Raw genomic sequence first — 13847 nt, 5'->3', positions numbered from 1 at the left:
TTCACCATGCATTTATGCAAGAGAAGAGATACGTTTTTTTGTAGTATTCCCCAATGTATGCGTTTCCTGTCGCGTGGCAGACTCACTTTTTTCCCCTCTTTGTGCTTTATCTTTTCACCGATGCTGCTCATGCGGTTTTTGTCTCTGGATTCAACATGAACAGACACTTTACTTCCGCAGCGGCAGCTACTACAACAATATGTTGTCCGGGCTGTGGCCTAAATATTCTATTTGCAGGCCCCATTCTCATATTTATTTGTTCTGCCTTGCGGTTGCATCTGTCAGATGCAGAAATAAGAAAGTTCTCAGTAGCAGTGCGTTGGGAAAGCACAAGAAAACAATTTCATTTAACGAACCAAGTAAAAGATTACGCAAATTTAATCATTTCTTTTTTTTCCAAAGCTTTATCGTATTTTAAAGTAATAAAAAATAGTCATTTTATTTAAAGAACTGATACTACTTGATGTTAAACATAACTTTCTGAATTATCGAGCCCATTATATCAGTCACAAAGGCATAAGAAAACTATCAAACTTAACGAACCCAATACAAGATGGCAGAGATTTAGTCTGCAAAATTGATGTTAAACACTACTTTCCATTTTAATCGATTAAAAATTAGTTTTATATTGAAAGAACTGATCCTACTTATTTACTTATTAATTTATTTAAAAGCATCTTAATTTTAATTTTGATCAGTATTTGAGGCACATTTTTTTCGCTGTGCATCTAAATATCGCCGAACTTATTGTACGATCGGCTAAACAATAAACACAGAACTTTTGCCGCTGCCCTTTTGGCCATTTGGAAGCGTTTTGCTAAACATTTTTAGAACTATGCTGCCCGCTGGCACACAAACATTGGCTATACTGACGTATAAACCCGTCTGTGCATCTGTATGTGCCTCTGTTTGATCGGGCAGAAACGACAAACGTATAAAAAACCATCATAAGAAACGGAGCGCAAAGTTCTATGGCCAGCATGTGGGGGAAATTTTGTTGTTAGCCGCCGTTTTGTTGATGTGCATATACGTACATCTGTACATATGTTCGCTTCTCTGGCGAATTTTCCCAAGCAGCTTTTCCTTGGCGTTCAGTGCGAGTTGGATTGCCGTTGGCTACGTGCGACGCCGCCTGGTGTTTTCCGATATTTTATAATTTTTTTTTAATTGCCGCGTCTTGCATCGCGTTCGTGTTCCTTTGTTTTTTTGTGCCTCAAAACTCTATGAATGCGTAATGAAATAATAATAAAAGTAATGAACTAATCAACGTAAACTCGAGAAAGGCACGCACGCCACACACACAGTGTACATAAGTGGGGCTGCAAGTCTGAGCTTGCCATTAGCTCGTCGACATTACGCATACGCAGCGTGTGCAGCAGGTTTTCTTCGCTCTTTTCCACCTGAAATTGCGTAATTTTCCGTTTGGATTGTCCGCTCTTCTCGCGCGATCCCCCAGATTTGGCTTTTGGGGTCATCTTGCAATTTTAGCGTAACGAACAAGAGATCATGTTAAAAATAAAATCACATAAATTTAGAAACACGAATTTTACAAAAACTAAGAAAAACCGAAAGTGATTCCGTTCCGCCCCATCCATCTTTTAACTCCCCGCGTTAAAAATGTGTGTGCGTTGGCTGAATGAAGCTAAAAATACGTGAAAAAAAAGAAAACTCAATTTATACAGTTGAAACTGCCTGTGAAAAATGATTTTGTTAACCAGAATATAATTAATTTTTTTAAATATAGAAAGGTTCAAAGTCTAGAAACATAAGGAAGATCCTAACGAACTTAATGTGCAACCCCGTGTAATACAAACATGGCAAAGAATGCCTTGAATTTGTTTAAAATACGAAAAATTCAGAGGAAATAAAAAGTTGCAAATTATTATAAACAACCAGTGGCGATGTTACGGCAATTGTTGATATAAAATTACCATTTAATAGTTAGGATTCCATGGGCATTTTCAACCGTAACCGTTGGCTTATGATAAATATTTGTTTGAATTCTGCTCGACAATAGGAACTATCAAGACGGCTTCTCGATATTTTTAGCAAGAATATAAAGTTCGTGTGTGACGTACATGCAGATCCATGTAGTATATAGTGCGTGAGTGTATTTTTATGAATCTATGGATGGCACCTTGAGCCACACCGTAACCACAGCCAAAATGTGTTGTTGCTGCAATCGCACAAAAACTGTGTAGGGAGCCATGAGCACGCCCACGGCCACGACCACTCCGGGGGCGGTTCCGGGACAGCAGGTACCACTGCCCCACGAACTGACCGCCGAGTGGACGGTGCGAGCACATCTCACTTTTGCCCGAGCCGGTGAGCCTGTGCAAAAGGAGTTTAGTGCTCCGGAGGCAGTGCACCCAATGCGCGTGGTCTACAAATGGTGTACACCCTGCGAGGAACCCGAAGCAGAGCAAGATGTGGACAAGGTAAAATGAGTGTGGACTGGTCTACCAGAGTCAATTAACACTTGTTGCAAACCTTTCGCAGACTGCAGCTACTGCGGGAACCAGCTTTCGTTCCACAAACTCCTCGGCCACCACCAATGCGGATTCGGCCTTCGGTAGTCCACATGCTTCCCGGGCTCTTAATAAACCACTGGTCGCAACCGATAATGTGGCTCCTTCCGGAGCCACTGCCCAAGTGTGTGGCACACGCTGCCGGAGCACCTGCAACATTATGGTGTCCGCAGTGGCAGATTTCCTGCCCCAGGAAGGGGCAATCACTGGGTCAGTGAATGAACCCTTTGTTTACCACAGCAAAGTGCGGGCCCAGCAGCTTCGAGATGCCTTCTCGCAGACAAGTGACACGGAGGAGCAGCCAGCCAAGCGACGTCCAGCCTACGAGCAACGAAGGGCCACCACCGAGGCGCTGATGAACTTTGCCAGCAAGCGGCAGGCGGAGGAGGCTAACACTTATGTGGTGTGCATTGAATTCCCCAGTTAATTACTTTCCTTTCTAATCTATCAAAACCCACAGCCAACCTACTCGCCCACGCCCACGACACCCTCGTCTACATTCAAATCGGCTTCCATGTCAAGGATACCACCACTAGCTGGCCACATAGGACAAGGAGCAGCACCCAGAGGGCCCAACTTGGGGGAGAAGAAACCCCGCACTGTTCACATCGATGTTTACTGCACGGGATCCGAGGGAGATGAGGAGGAGGAGGCGGACGATGAGAGGCAGGCTGATGAGGAGGTCTCCAGCTCCTCCGATTCCGAGCTGGCTGGGAGCAAGCGCTACGAACTGGACTCGAATTCCACTCCGCAAACCGTGTTGGATAACGAACAGATGCTGCTGCGCCATCAAAGAATCTCTGGAGGAGCCATGCCCAGGCGTTTGGCTCAAAATCAGGCAAAGAAACAAGTGGAAAACCAACAGCCAGACAATCTAAATCTGGGTCATGCCATTACAAAATGCAGCACAGCAGAGGAAGTGTGCGAGTCCAAGCAGCTGCTGTTCCGCAAACACATTGGTGATCAGCGGGCGGCCAAGTTGGCTAATCTCCGCCAGAAATACATGCGTCAGCCCAGCGATGAGACCATCAGCAGCACATACCCCAACTCTTCGAGATCAACTATGCCGAGGGATGCCACCTGCAGCAGCATATCGAGTGTCATGGGCGGAACGGATTGCGTGGACTCGTCATGGAAGGAAACAGACGACCTAGACACACCCATCACATCCTTCGGCTTGACCAAGTGCGATAGCTTTGATTATGAAAACTCGCTAGACCGCCTGCGCATAAGCCAGATGGAGCGCCTTTGGTCCCGTCAGCACTCCGTAGACCAGAGTCCCACGCAAACCCATCTGAGAGCACCATCCCCGCATCACCTGCAAACGATCACGGAGGTGCAGTCGCAACGCAGCTCTTTCCAGCGCAGCGATACCATCCCATCGGAGTCGGATGGCTTCTCGGATGCCAATGGATTTAATACATATCCGGGAAGGCAGTCGCAGTTGCAGCAGATCTCGCATTTCCCGCGCAATCGGCCAGGTTTTCTGCAGTTCTTTGGACCAACTGGTGGACCAGGCGGACCAGGCGTTATCGCTCAACCAACTCCGCCAGCCACGGCTCCAGTTCAACCCGCTGCAGCCGCTACCACGGATCCGTTCCGCCTACTCCATCCCAGCTTCCGGTGGAAGAGTGAGGCACGCGATAACCTCAGCGTGCAGGTGGCCTCCGGATCACCTTCCTCAGAGCGCAGCTCCCCTCAACTCTTGTCCGTCGCCACCACAGTGGTGCGTTGCGGCAGTGAGGCGCCACCCAGCACCACATCGGCCAGTACTTTTGGGACCACAGTGACGCCTTCGCCACTGCCAGTGCGACGCTTTGAAATATCACGCGACAGTCCGAGTCTCGCAAGTGAAGCCTCCACTTCCGTTTCCGGTTACACCCACGAGCATTTGGAGAAGGCACGTCGCTTTGGCAATGTGGTTGCCATGAGGAAACCCGGTCATCATGTGGGTCCCACCAAGAATCCCAATTGCCAGTGTGAGAGCTGTCAACGTTGGCTGGCTGAGCGGTTTCAGCTCCGCGGCAGAGCCTTCTCCCTGGGCGAGAAGCCCCTTCTCAGGCGTCCACAGTAGTAGATACAACACTGAACCCTCCTGGATTTACTACTTATTCTTTGTTTAAGGCTTGCATTTAACACATTGCTTTTCAGATTGATACGCTTCCAATTAACACAAACCCCAAGTCCGAACCCAAAAAAAAACTTTCTTTCGATTAGTTGTAAGCCATGTAAGCGAATATGTTCCTCACGCAAATCACAAATTGTGCGCTGAATCAGTTTAATGTTGTAATAAAGTAAAACAATAGATTTAATCAAGAAAATATTTAATTTTAATATTTTAAGCGGTTGGGATTGGAGAAAAGTTTTTTAATAAAACTATATATAGCATATGGAATTAAGAGATATCTTTCCGAGGTATATTTAAATATTTCTCATGATGGTTGATAAATCCTATCTCTAATGAAAGTTTTTGTAGAAATTAGGCAAAAATTTTACAATTGTGTACAGGAAGGGAAATAATAGAATATTGTTTTATGTTTTCGAAATACTAATAACTTTTCTTTTAAAACCCAGGCCCATGGACGTTTGTCGGAGTCGTCGCGAAAACTAGATCTCTTGCGCTATTCCCTGGAGCTACGTCGCCAGGAGCTGCCCGTCGATTCGCCCGCCGCCCAGCTATTGAAAACAGAGCTGCAGATCGTCCAGCAATCGACATCCCCCGCTCCCGTCACCTACACGTCACTGCAAACCGGCCAAGGAGGACTGCTTGGTGGGAAGCCCTACCAGTCGGTCTCCTCTCTGGGGCGCTGTGCCAGTGTCACCGGAAAACTAGAGGTTCGTCTACTGGGATGCCAAGATCTGCTAGAAGATGTGCCCGGCCGTTCGCGAAGGGACAAGGATAACAACTCCAGTCCCGGTGATTTGAGGAGCTTCGTCAAGGGCGTCACCTCGCGCAGCAGTTCGAAGAGCTATTCAGTTAAGGACGAGACCTCCATAGAGATCATGGCAGCCATCAAGCTGGACAACATCACAGTGGGCCAGACCTCGTGGAAGCCGTGTTCGCAGCAGGCTTGGGATCAGCGCTTCTCCATCGATCTAGACCGCTCCCGTGAACTGGAGATTGGAGTTTACTGGCGCGACTGGAGATCTCTGTGCGCCGTGAAGGTGCTGCGCCTGGAGGAGTTCATTGACGATGTGCGACATGGCATGGCGCTGCAGCTGGAGCCGCAGGGGCTGCTCTTCGCGGAGGTCAAGTTCTTGAACCCCATGATTTCTCAGAAGCCCAAGCTGAGACGCCAGCGTATGATCTTCAACAGGCAGCAGGCGAAGAACATCTCGCGGGCCAAGCAAATGAACATCAACGTGGCCACCTGGGGTCGTCTGCTCAAGCGAAATGCTCCGAATCATGTGCACATGGGATCGGTGGGATCTGCATCTTCCATAACGGGTGGCTCTCCCATGGTGGTTGGTGGATCCCGCGACTCCGAGTCGCCGATTTCGAGGACTCCCTCCTCGGATGCACTAGTGGAACCGGAGCCGTACACTCCAGGAGAGCAGGCCCAGAACCTGGAATTCGATCCGGATGCAGGAATACATGAACACGTGGAGACCCCGGGTGAATATCCGGATCCGGCGGCCAGTGGCCTGAGTGGAATGCGTCCCCTGTCCATGCATATGCAGGGCATCAGTGTATTGCCTCCGGAATCGCCACCCGTGGCCGCCGGAGCAACCGGAAGGCCCAATACGCTCAGCCTACAGATGCCGGGAGCCAGTAAAGGACAGAGCATCCAGGGCGGACGCACTGCAGCACCCACCACGGCGCCACCACCCCCACCCGTCCTCAAGTCAGCCTCGACCACTCCGATACTGGATCAGGAGGTAAGTGGACCACTTGTTCTAGAGATCCGTGTACAGTTCAATAGTCAGTACTTGACCGACCCTGTATAAAGATCTGCGTATGTACTTAGCTGTATACCCGTAGCTGGTTTGATCGTTGTGCCTGCCACCCGCTCCTCCGCCCACCTTATCATGTATCTATTTACATTCGCACACACACACGCACAACAGATCTTTACAATCATCACATTTGGGCATTTGGTGTGGGTTTTGTATTATATCTTTCTCTAATATGTACATCTGGAACGGCGTTCGAACTCCATGCAGAACCTTCATCGATCGCGAAAACTGGCAGAGAACTACTTGATTATTTCAATAGATTTCCTTTGCTTTTTATTCTATACTGTGAGCCTGCTTTATCTCTTTTTATTTGATTTGAGTACCATTCTCATTTGTTACTTAAAAGTAAAGTTAAAGTTTATTTTATTAAAAAAATATAAAGATGTCTTTAATAAACCAACTAATAGCTACATTTTTCAAATCATAAATTTACAAAAAAGGCACAGTTTTCCTTTATATAATTTTAATTTTCTTGTAGTCTTTTGTCTTAGTAATCAATTCTATCATTCAAAAATTCTTAGGTATTGCAACTTCGTAAGATAGGAGATATATGAGTTTTTTGAAGAGCTCTTTAAACGAGTTATTATATATAAACTTAAGTTCTTTGCAAAACAACTTGGATATCGTTAACGGAAATTAGTTTACGCCTTAGCTTTTCTCCGGGCGCTAGTTTTTCACTCCATTCAACTCATCAACGTCATTTCCCTTGCTTTTTCTATCTCTTTTTATCCATCTTCGAGGAAAGTACTTTCTTTGCCTTGAACATCCTTTCATCATCTTCTTCATCTGTCAATACTCTTTGCATTGCGCTTTTTTGTGGCCCGCCGTCATCTTACTTTCTCTCTGTCTCTGTGTGTTTGTGTGCCCGTCTCGGTTTCCGTTTCCGTTTCGTCATGATTTCGTTAATCGCCGACAGCTGCAGGATGCCCTGCACGAATTCGATTTCCTCTCGGATCTGGACTCGCGTCCCACCACGCTGCGTCGCCTGCTGAAGGAGCAGAACATGTCGCTGGATCCTGGTGCGCTGGAGACTCTGCTCCTGCAGCAACAGCAGACCGAACAGCAGGCGCTGCAGCAGCGCCAGCGCCAGGAGCAGCTGCGTCTGCAGCAGTTCCAGGAGGCGCAGCGGCAGGCGATCCTGGATCTGTGCGAGAAACAGAAAGAGCTAGAGGAGGAGCAGCTGCCAACCACCCTTGTACAACCTATGCCGCCACCGCTTGCCAGCAATAACAATCAGATCATGCCAAGCTCAAACGCCCGCCACAGCCACAGCCACAACCACAGCCACAGCCAAAGCCAAAGCCCAAACCACAACCAATTTCAGTTGCAGCAGCAGCAGCAGTCACAGCCACATCCTGCCCAGAGTGCCGAGCCACCATCCGCTGTGGAACAGCAGCTGCACCGCCCGGTCCTGATCCTGCCGCCCGTGGTGCTGCTGGGTGGCCGGGAGGAGGACCGCTCGGTGCCACCGTCGCCACTAGTCGAGTACCCCGAGGACGACGATGAGTATCTGTACCGGGGCAGCAGCGATAACCTGGGCAGCCGGCTGCACTCCACCCACAGTTCCAGTGCCGGCGATCGTTTCTGTGTGGAGGTTAGGAGGTTTTTCATTTCCTGGTTTGGTTTCCGGTTTAATCTCTGTTCTCTGAGTTCTGATTTACTGATTTATTTTTCACTAACCCTACTTTCTTTTTTGATTTTCTTACATCTTTTGTTTGTGTTTTTGCCACCAGTTGGGTTAATTGTTTCTTCTTTCAATGTCAATGTGTGTGTGTTTCTGGTTTGGCTTTTTCCAAAAATATATAACCTTCGAAGTCCCAAAAAATGTGTACAAACATTGAACTCATAAACACACACATACGCACTGTAATCAAAAAACGCATTCACAAGCACCCCAAAAACTAATTTATGTGTAGTTAAACTAACTAGAAGTTGAGCTTTGAATGTAACTAACCGTTTAAATAACAATGTTTTAAATAAATGTTCAATTTTTAATGATTTAGTTGATGTAGATAATGCCTTACATATTTAGCAAACCTAATATAAATAGCTATTTATTTAATGTACAATAATTGGAGAGCTTTAAATGTTATATTGACATATATTTGGCAATTTTAAATGGCATAAGTGTAAACTGCACAGCTTAGTTTGATTTAGAATTAGTTATTAAACCATTTTTCTAATTTATGTTCCAATGACCCACAACTTGAGAGCTCTAGATATGGTCATAAATTATTATATTCGATTCGTTTTACTTAATATATCCACACTTTCGATTGAAACAAACACAAGAATAATCACAGCGAAATAAAAGCTGAAAGTGACAATTTTAGACTCTTTAAATAGACGCGCTTCTGGCGAATGACAGCGGTAAGATCAGAGGAAAGAGTTGAGCAGATATTTTAGGGGAACGGGGTCTTGAAGGAGGGACACCCGAAAGTGCGCCGCTTCACGTGCCAATGGTCGGGAAATGTTTTAATTTTTGTCAACCAACACCCACATCCACACCTCGTTTTCCCGCCCCTCACGTTGCAACGTCAGCGTTCCACATTTCCATTTTCATCTAAGATGTTTGTCCCTGTGTTCGCTTACCTTTGTATCTATGTGTCCAAGCTATGTACCCATCGTTATGTGCGCTGTTGTCACATTTTCCTTTTCGTCGGTCATTTTTAGACCCAAAACAACGACGCAAATGCCTGCCTGGCCTCTGGTCATGACTTTGGCACTTGTTCGCCTTCAGTTGGCCGGCGCGGTTTTAGCCATCTGGCCCAAGTATCCCATCGTATCGTATCGCTATCGATCGAAATGTAGGAACGTCATGATTGTGCCAACCTTCCATGCGCTCAGCCAGGTCTTGAGGCAGATGTTTGCGGTCCAGCTTCAGCAGCAGCAGCGCTCTCATAATCAGCTCCATTACCTTGACTTGTCCCCATCGCGAACCATCAACCAATTGTTTCCGTGTGCCAGCCCACCATCATCTCCTGCTGTATGTGTGTTTCGTGGGTTCAATCAAATCCGACCGACCAATCAAGAACCCCCTCCTCTTGCAGGCCCGCATTAGCCTTGTACATATTACCCTCGAACCGATCAATGCCAGCCGGACGACCAGTTGCCTGATCGAGGAGGTGGCCGAGCCGGACTCACAGCCGGAGATTAAGCCGGTGGCAGAGGTGCAGTCTAGAAAAGTATCCGAAGCCTGTGTTGAGAGTATTCTCCTCGAGACAGTTGAAAAGTTAGAAACCGAAGACCAAGTGCAGCAGGTAACCCAGGCAAATAAGTGAAAAGGTTTCGCCAAGCTCTCAAGTTGTAGCCACTAATATATGTCTTACCCGCTAAGCCTTGATCTCTGCCAGAACTAATTGGTATTTTCTTGTTCGCCCTAGGTTATACCACAGTTGGGCAAGCTCTATGTGGGCGGCAGCCAGCAGCAGTATGTGCAGCAGTCTTCGCCCATCATCCAGGAGCCACCCACTCCGACTATCTACGGAAACAGCGCGGCCGCTGGTGCTCCGCAATTCCCGCAGCCCGCCCAGCGGCAGGAGAAGCAGCCAGCACAGCAGCAGCAGCAGCCCATCTATGCCAACCAGTATGAGCTGAATGTGGCCAAGGCGGCGGCAGCGGCTTCAGTTTACTCACTCAGCTCCTCCACCAACAGCAACTCCAATCAGCAACAACAGCAGCAGCAGCGGAGGAACGTGGCCCGCGGTCTGCAGTACCGGGAATCCGGAGGACTTGAGGCCGGCAGAGCAGGCAAGCAGCCTCCCAATGCCGGCATGCTGTCGATGGACAACTTCCGTTTGTTGAGCGTGCTGGGACGCGGACACTTTGGCAAGGTGATCCTGTCGCAGCTGCGCAGCAACAACCAGTACTACGCCATTAAGGCGCTGAAGAAGGGCGACATCATCGCCCGCGACGAGGTGGAGTCGCTGCTTAGCGAGAAGCGCATTTTCGAGGTGGCCAATGCCATGCGTCATCCCTTCTTAGTCAACTTGTATTCGTGCTTCCAGACGGAGGTAAGCCAAAAAACACACAATACTGATTGCTTACTAATCCTCCTTTGTTTATTTCACCTTAGCAACACGTATGCTTTGTAATGGAGTACGCCGCCGGCGGAGATTTAATGATGCACATCCATACGGACGTGTTCCTAGAGCCCAGAGCCGTCTTTTATGCCGCCTGTGTGGTTTTGGGCCTGCAGTATCTTCACGAGAACAAGATCATTTATCGGGATCTGAAGCTGGACAACCTGTTGTTGGACACGGATGGCTATGTGAAGATAGCGGACTTTGGTCTGTGCAAGGAGGGCATGGGCTTTGGAGATCGCACGGGCACTTTCTGTGGCACGCCCGAGTTTTTGGCACCCGAAGTACTCACGGAAACATCGTACACACGAGCTGTGGATTGGTGGGGTCTGGGTGTGCTGATCTTTGAGATGTTGGTTGGAGAGGTGAGTCGGAAATGAACCACAAACTTTGATAGATAATGCACAACTGAATTTTTTTTGCAGTCCCCGTTCCCTGGTGACGACGAGGAAGAGGTGTTCGATTCAATTGTCAACGATGAGGTGCGCTATCCGCGCTTCCTCTCACTCGAAGCCATAGCCGTGATGCGTAGGGTAAGTTAACTTATTACAAAAGAAACTACTGGAAAGCCCTAATTTAAAATTCATAATCTTACAGCTGCTGCGCAAGAATCCAGAGAGGCGTCTGGGATCCTCGGAACGCGATGCGGAGGATGTTAAGAAGCAGGCATTCTTCCGTTCGATTGTGTGGGATGATCTGCTGCTGCGCAAGGTCAAACCTCCCTTCGTGCCCACAATTGTACGTTGAAATATTGAACTTCTATAACCATTTTATTAACATTGCCTATAACTTCTTTGCAGAACCACTTGGAGGATGTGTCGAACTTCGACGAGGAGTTCACGTCGGAGAAGGCACAGCTTACGCCGCCGAAGGAGCCGCGCCACCTGACCGAGGACGAGCAGGTGCTCTTCCAGGACTTCTCCTACACGGCCGAATGGTGTTAGGCGCTTGTTGTTAGTTCAAGGGTTCACCAATGGGCCTAGCCCGATCGTTATAGCCTTTGCCTTTTGCTTTTACATGTGTACGAAGTTGGTTTTAAGTAATTTTACTTGGTTTAGTCGATGTGAGTTCAATATTTATACATGAAGACATACTGATGATCATGCAGATACAGGACCTTTATATTTATAAACAATATCTATATAGAAAATCTATCTAATAATGAGAGAACTTTTGAGTGTTGCTCACCGGCCGAGAGACCAACATAAACCAAATTACCTAGTTGACCACACCTTTTGGCAAGGCAATCATCCATCCAGCCAGTTCAAAACAATCGCCCACATTATCGTAGCACTGTACAGCAGCAAATAGAGTCGTTTCTGTTTCCTAATACGAGAACACATTGAATAGTCTGACAAACCCTAGGAAAGCCTTAAAAGCAAAGTTGTAGTTTTGGACAGTTTTTTCGCAAAGACCTCATCTAAATAGGTTTTATAGATGAGAGAGGAGGATGTTTACACCCCAGAGCAACCGTTGCAACATATTTTCATAATCGACATACAAGAACAAAGGATATATTTTATACATATATTGCATGCACATCCCAGGAATCGTCTTGCTAAACGAGCTCACCTTCTCTACGCGACATATTGATCTAGTAAAGTGAGAGAGAAACTAATTTATATTTACAGTTTTAACATGTAAGCTCTGTAAATTGCCTTGCGCTTTTATCAACTCCCCAGCCCATTGCCCGAGTTGTGTTATAATTTTAACATATTTTTTACGTCATATACACACACGCGAACATTTGTTATTTATTATTATTATACCTATTATACAAGAAACTGTATTGCTTTGAGCATTTTTATTCGACGGTAGATTGAGGATGGTAAACGATCTGCTTGCATGCGCGGTACGCTTTAAACCGGATAAAAAGATACAAAAAACAAAATACCGATTGACTTTAGGGCTTTTTCGGAGTCCACAGATGGCATACGATCGGATCGTTGTATTCCTCAGATCTATGCTATATTTAATGTAATTTTTTAGTTTTTATTTAAGCTTGTAATAATCGATATTTGAAACGTAGTCTAAGCTATCATTATGTGAAGATAATTATTGATAATTACAATTATGATAACGATTGTGCAGCCCTCATGCGAATCGAAACGAGTATAAACAAACCAGATCTTCTATTGTCAGTTTTATTATGATTATTAGGCCCACAGCTTGCGGCTATAATCGTCGATTTCATTTTAAATCTGTCAGATCGGATTGGTCCGCGTCCAGTCACTTTGTTTAGCTTCAAGTTGTGACTGTAACTTATATTTATGATATGATTTTGAATAAATGTATCTATCGCTATTAAATGGAGTTTTTGTCAACTGGTTTGCCGCTGAGACCATCGTTAATTTGGTAGTATAATATATTGACAGTATTGTCTACGATGGCCAGAAATATATGGCTGTTTTGGAATAAACTTGGTTAGAAACTTATATATTTCTGGAAATTTTTTTTAAAATTCACCTTTTCAGTTTTTCCTGCAATAAACTTAGTACTTTAAAGTCTATATCCTTTGTGTGAAGAACGGGTACACAGGCCTTATCGTTCTCCATTAAATAAAATACTTTCAGATTCTCATCATAGATTGGTTTGAAATCGGCACCTTGATCTTCTGGATATTATATTTTAGTTATGATTTTTAAAGGGAGTTCTATTTTATTTACCATTTTTCAAATCCTTGTAAATTTGAAAACCCAAAGCGGCGGTTAAATCATCTGGGCTCACAGTTTTGAAGTCATCCAGTTCCAACTGGAAAGGCAACACATGCGTTACAGTTTGAGAGCAGCCGGTGGTGGGCTATGGCTTACCATGGCTGGAAAACTGTGATTGAAGAACTGTAATGAATATTAAACTTCTTTCTATTAATAATTACTTATCAGGGTGTAACACTTATTATATATCACTCTATTATAACAACTTGTCTTTTTTAATAATTAAGTTTAGACTGCAACATTTCTTTTTATACAAACTCTTAACAGCTGCTGAGTAGGGTTGTCAACTGTATGCAATTGTTTATATATTTTAATAGTGCTGTAAAACGCATGCATATTTCAAAATATGGCGCGGGTTCTGTATTTCCGTAGGTAAATATATACAAGACTAGTTGTAGACTTATATTTTCTTTGTTATTTATGTAAATTTTGTCAAAAAGCCTTTTGAAACATTTGCATTACTTTATAAAACATGCAAATTTGTATGCTTGCTAAAAACTCAAAAATTCACAAATTGACTATCTGCTTAATGCCCCATCAAAGCATAATCTTTGTATGCAGACATT

The 13847-nt window shown here is 45.6% G+C and overlaps 3 protein-coding genes across 22 annotated transcripts in view; 2 read left to right on the top strand and 1 right to left on the bottom strand.

Annotated features, from left to right (window-relative positions):
* LOC108036338 (serine/threonine-protein kinase N) overlaps positions 1–12876 on the top strand; it is a 35171-nt gene extending 22295 nt beyond the window's left edge. For 5 of the 15 annotated variants that reach the window (XM_017112384.2, XM_017112385.3, XM_017112382.3 and 2 more), the window contains 8 exons: positions 5103–6407; positions 7402–8079; positions 9536–9745; positions 9869–10498; positions 10561–10932; positions 10993–11100; positions 11165–11305; positions 11368–12876. In XM_017112384.2, the coding sequence (XP_016967873.1) occupies positions 5103–6407; positions 7402–8079; positions 9536–9745; positions 9869–10498; positions 10561–10932; positions 10993–11100; positions 11165–11305; positions 11368–11511 (3588 nt within the window). In that variant the 3' untranslated portion in view covers positions 11512–12876. Of the gene's footprint in view, positions 1–5102; positions 6408–7401; positions 8080–8753; positions 9472–9535; positions 9746–9868; positions 10499–10560; positions 10933–10992; positions 11101–11164; positions 11306–11367 lie in introns of those variants that run through there. The other 10 variants (XM_017112388.3, XM_050888225.1, XM_017112392.3 and 7 more) reach the window with 7 other exon arrangements.
* Positions 1082–4840, top strand: LOC108036340 (uncharacterized). 5 transcript variants are annotated; one of them, XM_044092383.2, is made up of 4 exons: positions 1082–1231; positions 2018–2438; positions 2500–2931; positions 2989–4840. In XM_044092383.2, exons 2-4 carry the CDS (start codon positions 2208–2210, stop codon positions 4600–4602), a joined length of 2277 nt encoding a protein of 758 aa, XP_043948318.1. In that variant the 5' UTR covers positions 1082–1231; positions 2018–2207; the 3' UTR covers positions 4603–4840. The 5 variants fall into 5 exon arrangements, with proteins under 5 accessions (XP_043948318.1, XP_050744187.1, XP_043948317.1 ...); XM_050888230.1 differs by having other exon boundaries at positions 1082–1251; positions 2050–2438; XM_044092382.2 differs by having other exon boundaries at positions 1082–1251.
* LOC108036187 (uncharacterized) lies at positions 12698–13555 on the bottom strand. 2 transcript variants are annotated; one of them, XM_050888231.1, is made up of 5 exons: positions 13540–13550; positions 13378–13404; positions 13234–13318; positions 13034–13181; positions 12698–12971 (listed from the first exon to the last, which is right to left on the bottom strand). In XM_050888231.1, the coding sequence occupies exons 2-5, from the start codon at positions 13378–13380 to the stop codon at positions 12872–12874; spliced, it is 336 nt and encodes a 111-aa protein (XP_050744188.1). In that variant the 5' UTR covers positions 13381–13404; positions 13540–13550; the 3' UTR covers positions 12698–12871. The 2 variants fall into 2 exon arrangements, with proteins under 2 accessions (XP_050744188.1, XP_043948320.1); XM_044092385.1 differs by having other exon boundaries at positions 13034–13178; positions 13378–13555.
* Positions 13556–13847: the final 292 nt, after the last annotated feature.

The sequence above is a fragment of the Drosophila biarmipes genome, chromosome 2R (genome assembly GCF_025231255.1).
Source record: "Drosophila biarmipes strain raj3 chromosome 2R, RU_DBia_V1.1, whole genome shotgun sequence".
NCBI lineage: Eukaryota > Metazoa > Arthropoda > Insecta > Diptera > Drosophilidae > Drosophila > Drosophila biarmipes.
This window is presented reverse-complemented; position numbering and strand designations above follow the sequence as displayed.